Source organism: Rhea pennata, chromosome 31 (genome assembly GCF_028389875.1).
Source record: "Rhea pennata isolate bPtePen1 chromosome 31, bPtePen1.pri, whole genome shotgun sequence".
Classification (NCBI taxonomy): Eukaryota; Metazoa; Chordata; class Aves; order Rheiformes; family Rheidae; genus Rhea; species Rhea pennata.
The window spans coordinates 2,591,204-2,599,676 of record NC_084693.1 but is presented as its reverse complement, the minus strand read 5'-3'; the positions used below and the strand labels follow the sequence as shown (position 1 = coordinate 2,599,676).

At 62.6% G+C, this 8,473-nt stretch overlaps 1 protein-coding gene across 2 annotated transcripts; it reads left to right on the top strand.

Annotated features, from left to right (window-relative positions):
• The first annotated feature begins 237 nt into the window (after nt 1-237).
• Nucleotides 238-7,534, top strand: RFX5 (regulatory factor X5). 2 transcript variants are annotated; one of them, XM_062597869.1, is made up of 10 exons: nt 238-494; nt 2,129-2,259; nt 3,072-3,105; nt 3,581-3,663; nt 3,835-3,960; nt 4,198-4,317; nt 4,799-4,877; nt 5,241-5,442; nt 5,725-5,822; nt 6,085-7,534. In XM_062597869.1, exons 2-10 carry the CDS (start codon nt 2,141-2,143, stop codon nt 7,279-7,281), a joined length of 2,058 nt encoding a protein of 685 aa, XP_062453853.1. In that variant the 5' UTR covers nt 238-494; nt 2,129-2,140; the 3' UTR covers nt 7,282-7,534. The 2 variants fall into 2 exon arrangements, with proteins under 2 accessions (XP_062453853.1, XP_062453852.1); XM_062597868.1 differs by having other exon boundaries at nt 5,238-5,442.
• The last annotated feature ends 939 nt before the right edge of the window (nt 7,535-8,473 follow it).

Here is an 8,473-nt window from a genome sequence, read left to right as displayed (position 1 = left end):
GACACTAGCTCCGTGCACGCACACCCTGCACGCATGCGCACGCGCTCGCACACTGTGTACACAAACACTGCACGCACACGCCCACACTGCGCACTCACTGCGCGGACGAGGCAGGCGCACGCACCCGGTTACACTCGCGCTTCCTCTTCTAGTCCCACCAATCAGGCGCCTGTTACTAGGCAGAGTTCAGTTCACGTCCGACCAATCAGAAACCTAGCCCCGCTTGTATCCGGGTGGGAAAGCCACCAGCCGCCAATCGCATTAAAGAAGAGCGGAGTATCCGGGCAGATCGGCGATGCCGTGGCCAATCAGAAAAAAAGCGGCGAGCGGGGCCCGCGGGCGCGTCCCAGCCAGGCACAACACTTTCGGTTCCTGTTGCGCGTGGGGCAGCGGCACGTGGCGGCGACCGGACCGGACCGGAGCGAACCGGAGCGAGCCGGCCCAGCCTGGCATGAGGGCACCGCGGGCCGAGCCCCGGCTGTAGCCGCCGGCAGGTGGGTGCGGGACAGGTCGCCTCGGTTCCCCCCTCGGTCGGTCGGGAGGGGCCGGGCCGGGCCGGGCCGGGCCGAGCCGGGCCGGGCCGGGCCGGGCCGGTCCAGGCGGCCCGGTCGGGGTGGGGGGATCCGGCGCGTCTCCAGCGCCGCCAGGGAGTGCGCCCCCTTCGGGTCAGGCTGTCCCGGAGCCCCCCAGCACGCCTGTGTCTGTGGGGCCCTGCTGTCCCAGTGCCCCCCAGCATCCCTGTCTCCATGTGTCTCTGTGGGGCCCTGCTGTCCCAGTGCCCCCCAGCATCCCTGTCCCCATGTGTCTGTGGGGCCCTGCTGTCCCAGTGCCCCCCAGCATCCCTGTCCCCATGTGTCTGTGGGGCCCTGCTGTCCCAGTGCCCCCCAGCATCCCTGTCCCCATGTGTCTGTGGGGCCCTGCTGTCCCAGTGCCCCCCAGCATCCCTGTCTCCGTGTGTCTGTGTGGCCCTGCTGTCCCGGAGCCCCCCAGCATCCCTGTCCCCATGTGTCTGTGTGGCCCTGCTGTCCCGGAGCCCCCCAGCATCCCTGTCCCCATGTGTCTGTGGGGCCCTGCTGTCCCAGAGCCCCCCAACATCCCTGTCTCCATGTGTCTGTGGGGCCCTGCTGTCCCGGAGCCCCCCAGCACGCCTGTCCCCATGTGTCTGTGGGGCCCTGCTGTCCCAGTGCCCCCCAGCATCCCTGTCTCCATGTGTCTCTGTGGGGCCTTGCTGTCCCAGTGCCCCCCAGCATCCCTGTCTCCGTGTGTCTGTGGGGCCCTGCTGTCCCGGAGCCCCCCAGCACGCCTGTCCCCATGTGTCTGTGGGGCCCTGCTGTCCCGGAGCCCCCCAGCGCGCCCTTCCCCATGTGTCTCTGTGGGGCCTTGCTGTCCCAGTGCCCCCCAGCATCCCGGTCCCCTTGTCCATGGAGACCTGGTGCCTCCCAGCACCCTTCCACCTCTTATCCCTGTGAGCACCTGCTATCCTGATGCCCCCAACATCCCTGTTGCCATGTGTGCGGGGACCTACCCTTCTGGTCCTCTCCTCAGCATCCCTGCCATGACCATGCCAGGCCCTTAGGACCTGCTCTGGTCCTTCCTCTGGACACATCTGCCCTCTGGGACCCCCAGGAACTTCTTCTGGCCTGTTGCAGCATGCCCAACCCCCTGTGCTGGGCACACTGGAGCAGGGCCTGCTGTCCAAGCCCCCTCAGCATTCCTGTCCGCTCTAGGTCCTGGCTGGAATCACAGAGCAGATCCTGGTCTTCACTGCTGGATGCTCCTCTCCTGGGACTGCCCGGGCCTTTTCCATATCCCATCCATCAATAGTTTGCATCTGACACTCCAGCCTCTTCCTGGGATTTCAACCCATTCAGATGTGGGTGGGCATTCAGACCAGAAGGGACAGGGCTGAGGACAAACAAACCTCAGGGCTCAGCTGGGCCGTGCAGCAGCCCTGCTCTACCCACACTCCCAATTGCTGCATTCGTTCCTCCAAGAGCCCCAGCCTGGGCTCTGACAGGGAGGGTGGGTGGACAGAGGTCAACACTGTAGGTGCCTGGTGGTGTGTTGATGACTCTGAAGGGTTTGTCTTCACTTTTTTGTTGAGTTTTTGCTTTCCATCCCCTAACAGTAACCAAATGTCATGGCTGATGAAGAATCGAGTGCCCAAGCCACCAAAAAGGCGAGTTTGTCGCCCGACGACTCCCAGAGCAACACAACCGAGTCCAGCATGCTGCTGCAGAAACTGAAGAGCACCATCTCGTAAGGGCAACGCTTATCTTTCCTGGGGCAGCTTTTCTGGTTAATCTGAGTGCTAACAAATGCAGGCTAATAAAGTTGTTTAATTTGCTATCTCAGGAACTGAGAGGATACGTGTGGTCCTGTACCTGCCACTTCCTGTACTAACAGTGGCACTGCAGAGTGGCATGATCTCCAGCATGCCCTATTAAGTCCTTTGCTGGGTGCTGTGCAAACACAGAACAGGGTCCCGTGTTGCACTGCTGGTACCTTCCTGCCTGTTTTGGGCACAAAATTAGCTCAGGGCTTTGCGTAGCCCAGGGAGGTCTGCCACAACCCAGCAAGGTGTGGTTTTATGCCCACTGTGGTTTCACTGGATTGGGGTAGTGCTTGCAGTAGTCCTTGCAGACAGACAGCCAGGCTGTTGGAGAGCGGTTGTGGGTGCACAGTGAAACCCAGAGCATCAAGAAAATAGTGTGAGCACCCAGCAGGCCGCACTTACTCATATGCATAGGCAGACTCCAGCTCTTGGTACTCTGTTATGCTCCTCTCAGCACTTCTGAGGCTCAGCTGAGTGGTTGTACCCTCCCAGGTGCTTCTAACCCTGGAAGCATGTATAGGTGTCTGGAAAAGCCTCAGGATAGAACTGCCACGTGTGAGCACATTCCCTATCCTGCTCAGGAACCTGCCACTGTGGCTGTCCCCAAACAGTGTCTGTTCTGTGGCAGAGGATCTGGGCTAGAGCAGACGGGTTGAGAAATTGCCCGTGGCTCTGTCCTAGGTCTTGTGGCATCGTCCTTCTCTGTGTTAATGGCTTTTGTCTCTGTCCCACACAGCAAATCCGTGCAGAACAAAGTCGACTCTATTCTGGTGAGTTCTTCTGCAGCATGTTGTGCTAAGGGTGAGGGAATAACGTGTCTCCACTTCCCTGACACGCTCCTACCCCACTTCCAGTTAAACTGGGTTTTGATTTTTGCCTGATCCCATTTCCGATTGGGTAGGGATCTGGTTGCAAGAATTAGCACTGAGTAAGCGCTGATTTTCCTGCCCAGGGAACAGCATCTGCATTTGCCCAGTGCTGTGTGGAGGCCAGAGGAATGATGAGCCTTTCCAGTCCCCTTGAGGGGCAGTTCCTACCCTGCTCCATGTGATTTCACTTACCCTGTTCCCTTGTATGCAGGCTGTGTTAGTGCTTACAAAGCTGCTTTGGTTTAGATGCTCCATCATTTACTGCCATTAGGGAGGTAACGAGACCTCTGCCTACGTCAGCTGTTTCTTCTTTTGGATCCTTAACCTTTCTTTCTCTGGTCCGTTCTCCCTACCTCCGTGGACCCTTTGACCATAGCAAGATGTGCAGAAGTTCTCCGACAACGACAAGCTCTACCTCTACCTCCAGCTGCCGTCAGGGCCGAGCCTGGGGGAGAAAAGGTGAGTGCTGGAGTGAAACAGGGCTTGTTTGTGAGCTTGGCCAGGAGAGCAGAGGCTCTTGAGATGATGGGTGGGAGATACAGATTGCGAGAGGCCAGGAGTGTCCTGCTTATGCTGCCTCTCTGCTAATTATTTTATTTTATTGGGTTGCCTGGGTTCCCTCTGGAGCAGTGGTAGCTTGGACCTCAGTTCTCTGAGCACAGCTGAGTACATGCACGCATGCAACTGGATCCGGAACCACCTGGAGGAGCACACTGACACCTGCCTACCCAAGCAGGACGTCTATGATGCCTACAAGTGAGTACAGGGGCAGGATCATCTCTCCCCCAGGGCTGTACTTATGCAGCAAAGCCCGGTGGGGAGGTCAGTTTGGAGGGCAGTGAGCCCTTAGGTTTGTTTGGGTAGTCTTTGCCCACTATTGGGTACCTAAAACGAGCCATGTCAGCACAGAAAACTGGGTGCATCTTGGAGGCAGTGAGAAAGCCTTGATGGTTTTAACCTGCAGCTCTCTCTCTGGCTTTGACTCTCTGGCAGGCGATACTGCGATAACCTCTGCTGTCGCCCTCTCAGCGCTGCCAATTTTGGGAAGATCATCCGTGAGATCTTCCCAAACATCAAAGCCAGAAGATTGGGAGGCCGAGGACAGTCGAAATATCCTTCTATGTGCTCTGCTGGCCTGGGAAGCCATGGGAGCCGGTCCCCATGGCAGTTGGATAGGCAGGCAAGAGCTGCTTATTCTCCAGCGCTACCCATTTATAAGTCTGTGTATGAGATAGTGTTTTATAGCTTCTAGAGAGGGTCCAGTTCCTGGCTTTCCAGCTCCTGAATTTCAGGTTGGTTGCCTGAGCAAGGTTTTGCGTTGCAGGGTGTATAGTAAGGACGTGGCTGGACTTAGCAGCAGCCTGGGGTTAGCTCACACACCAGGAAATGCGACGTGCAGGGAACAGCCTCAGCTGGCTTGGGGCTGGCTGCAGTCACCATCTCAAGACAGGTTTAGACCCTCTGGCTGTAGCAGGTGGTGGCGGCGTGAGCCTGGCAGCTACATCCTTTCAAGTTTTAACTTGGGGCCTCTCATGGCTGGGAAGCGTTGGTCATGTTTGTGTGGCACTGAAACACCTTAACCTTGCCAAACATACTGCTACAGCGGGATCCGGAGGAAGACGGTGGTCAGCTTGCCACCCCTGCCTAGCCTGGATCTCAAAGTGACAGAGACCGTAAGTCCTCTGGTGCCTTGGCCACTTGAGTTTCACCAGCTCCTTGTGCTCTTATTTAGGCAGGATAACAGACCTCCTTGCTGCTGTGGGAGAAGTCTTTCTCGTTACATCTAATGAAGGCCTTGGTTGGTGGTGGGGAGCCCTCTTCATTTGTGCTCCTGGGGGCTAGTGAGACTGGGAGCAGGTTGTGCTCTGTCCCGCTAGTTTTCCAAAGTGGTAGAAGGGCAACGTGCCTGCCCATCAGGCCTTGTATCACTGAGGTGCACGAGCTGTGGCTTGCTGGGGATAGCAGGATCAGACCCTGTTTGCGTCCAGGGAGTCCTGGTGGGTGCCATGAGGGCTCACAGCTTGTCCTGCCAGCAGCAGTCGGAGCTGACGGATCTGGTGCAGTCCTACAACAGTGAGGTGATGGAGGCGGCTTGCGCCCTGACCTGCGACTGGGCTGAGAAGATCCTCAAACGCTCGTTCAACAACATTGTGGAAGTCGCCCAGTTTCTTATCCAGCAGCACATCATCAGCTCCCGCTCGGCCCGGGCCGACTTGATCATGGCCATGGTAGTCTCAGGTGGGTCACCGGGGTGGGATGGAGCTGCAGGCCCCACAGGATGTGGTGAGAGGAGGCGCAGAGAGCTCCCTCCATTGTGTTCACTCGCTGCAGAGCCCATTCAGTGTCTCATAGGAGTGTGGAGAGTTTGGGGCTGCAGGTGGACCCAGGCTGATGCTGGGGGACGTGATTCCCCCCATTGACTGCCCACAGAATGGCTGAGTCTGTGACCCCCGTTTGGCTGAACACAGAGGGGCTCAGGGAGGGATGGTCTCCACTTGGCCACCTCCTGTGCTTTCACAGAGAGCACGGGGAAGATCCACCGCAACAGTCGGTCTCCGCTGACAGCAAAGAAGAACGACCTGGAAACCTCAGAGAGCAATGACGGGAGCCAGGGGCAGGTGAGACGTGGCTCTCAGAGAGCTCCCAGTTGGCCTGGCCAGATGCATTGGTGGTGTCCTCTGAGCCAGAGCAGGGCCTGTTGCTTAGAGAGGTGGGTTGGGAGCCGTGTGACTTCTGGGTTCCTACCTCAGAGTGGGGGCACCTAATCTTTAAACACAAGCAGGGAAGGCTTCGGGAGCAGCCTGGTGCAGTTTGAGGTTCTGCTGGGCTGGATGGAGCCCAGGTGACATCTCTCAAGCCATCGCCTCTGTTTGCCCACAGAGCAAGAAGGAGAGTGGCTCCAAGCCCTCTGTCCTGCCCCGGCCTGAGAAGAAGCAGCTCCCTGAGGCCCCCAAGCCCATGAACAGCCCCCAAGTGAACGCTCTGGTTGCCCGCCTGCCCCTGCTCTTGCCTCGCATCCAGCCGGGGAACAGATTTGTGGCACCTGGGACTCCGGCTGTGCGCTCGTCCCCTCCTGTCCTGGCCCCCAAAATCACAGCCACCCCCCTCGGGGGCACCGTCAAAGTGGCTGCCCTGCCGCTCCCAGTGGGCACGGCGTCGCCGTCGTTGCCCCTGGGCCTGGCCCCGGGGGTGAACGGGGCAGCAGGGCTGGTGAGCCAGCAGGCTGCCGTGCCCGTCATCAACATGCTGCTGCCCAATGTGCCACCCGGCGTGGGCCTCCCCGTGGCAGAGAGCCCTGCCAACCCCCGGAGCGCCGGTGGAGAGGGCCAGGGCCCCGGCCTGCAGGACTCTCAGCGCCCCAAGGCCACCAAGCGTCCTCCGGAGCCCCCCAGCGACGCTGTGCTGCAGAAGCGGAGACGCGGGCGTCCGCGGAAGAGGCTGGACGAGGGGGGCGCCCAGTCCCCCGAGGAGGCTCCGTCGGGTGCGGAGGAGGCGGCGGGAGGGAGCGAAGCGCTCCGGCCGGGCTCCGCCGACACGGCAGAGCAGGAGCAGACTGTGACACAAGGCTCAGATGTTTCAGCAGGCGGCCGAGGGGTGCTCAGCCCCTCGTCCGGAGAGACGGGAGACCATGGCCACGGAGCGTCTCCGGGTGCCGAGTCCAGGAGCAGCGGTGATGGCACTGCCACGAGCCCCGTCGGGGACACCCCAGCTAAAGCCTCCCTGCCCTCCCAGGTGAGCGTCATCCAGGATGGCAGGTCCAGCATGAAGGTCCGTGCCAGAGCCGGCACCCCGGAGCTGGAGGAAGGCGTGCAGCCAAGCCTGGGCAAGGCCGGGTCCCCGCTGGGTGATGCGGCATCTGCAGCGGGGTGCCGCGTCCCCCGGGAGGGGAGGGACCTCTCTCCCGTCCCCTCGCACAGCGATGGACAGACAGAGGCCGGGAGAAGTTCCCTTCCCGTGCCGCTGCCCGGCAGCAGCGCTGCAGCTGGCTCGCAGCGCTTGGACCTGTCCCCATGCGCCCTGGCGCTCCGGGGGGGCTCGCAGGCACTACCGGAGCTCGGCAGCCGGGATGCCAGCTAGGAGCGCGGCGACGCTGCCCCTGTGTGGTCCAGGACGCCCAGAGCCCACCGCCAGCACCCCCCTCCCCGCCCTCTGCCGCCCCCCATGCTTGGAGTCCGCGCGTGGCCCGGTCACCGCTGCAACGAGTCACAGGCCGAATCCGGCGCCTTGCGGGCCGAGGGGAATTGTGGTGTAAAACCGCCCCCGCCGCTCCGCAGCTTGCGAGCACCGTGCCTGCGCCTCGCCGCTGCCTGCAATTAAAAACCAAACCCACCGTGCTGTCCGCGTGTCCGTCTGTGACCCCGGCGGGCTCAGCGGCCTGCCCGGCCGCCGTGCGGCGTCGGCGGAGCGTGACGCGCGGGCCGGGGCTGGTGCGGCGGCCGGGGAGCGCGAGCGCGTCCCTGGGCGCGTCCAGGCTCGCGCCTGGCTCCGCGGCGTCGCGCCGTCCCGGCGGCTCCCAGCGCAGCGGCTCCCAGCGCGGCGGCTGCCCCCGCGGCCAGTTTTCCCGCGAGTGTGGCGGGGCTGCCTTGCCGCCGCGTTGTCGCAGCCACTAGGAGCTGAGCGCAGGCCTGGGAAGCGGCGGGAAGGGGGCCGAGCCCGCGGTGGGAGCGGGTCAAACTCGCCCTGCAGCGGGACGAGGCGCCCCGGACACCCGGTGTCGTGGGAGGGAGCTGCTGGAAAAGGGCGATTTGGGAGCGAAAACGCTGGTTATTGCAAAAGGGTGCAGGAAGGGAGCCGCCCTCCTGGGGTTAGCGGGTGCGGGGTGGGGGTGCGGGGAGCCGCTCTGGCGCAGCCGCCAGCCCGCAGCAGCCTGGTCCGTCTGTCCGTCCGTCCCTCCCTGCCTTCTGGGGGGGCTCCTGTGCCCAGCCGGCGCGCGGGTCGCTGCGCCCGCGGCTCCGTGCGCGCGGGGCCCTGTCCGCTCCGTGCGCACGCTGTGCGGCCCCCCCCCGCCCCTCGGCCCCTGCAGATCCTGGCGGACGGTGCTGCCGAGCCGAGCCGGGCCAAGCCAGGCCGGGCCAGGCCTTGCTGGGCCATGCCGAGCCGAGCCAGGCCAAGCTGTGCCGTGCCGTGCCGTGCCGAGCCGAACGAGGCCGAGCCGAGCCGAGCCGAGCCGAGCCGAGCCGAGCCGGGCGGCGCCGTGTCCCGCCGGGCCGGGCGGCGGCGCTCGCGGGCGGCGGCGCCGCGGCCGCGCCAGGCCCCGTCAGGCGGCGCC

What these genes read in the sequence shown, in the direction of transcription:
- RFX5 (XM_062597868.1), top strand. Translation starts at nt 2,141, where the DNA reads ATGGCTGATGAAGAATCGAGTGCCCAAGCCACCAAAAAGGCGAGTTTG. An exon ending in AAACTGAAGAGCACCATCTC is followed by an intron (nt 2,260 to 3,071) that starts GTAAGGGCAACG and finishes TGTCCCACACAG; the next exon opens with CAAATCCGTGCAGAACAAAG. An exon ending in GGCCGAGGACAGTCGAAATA is followed by an intron (nt 4,318 to 4,798) that starts TCCTTCTATGTG and finishes TTGCCAAACATA; the next exon opens with CTGCTACAGCGGGATCCGGA.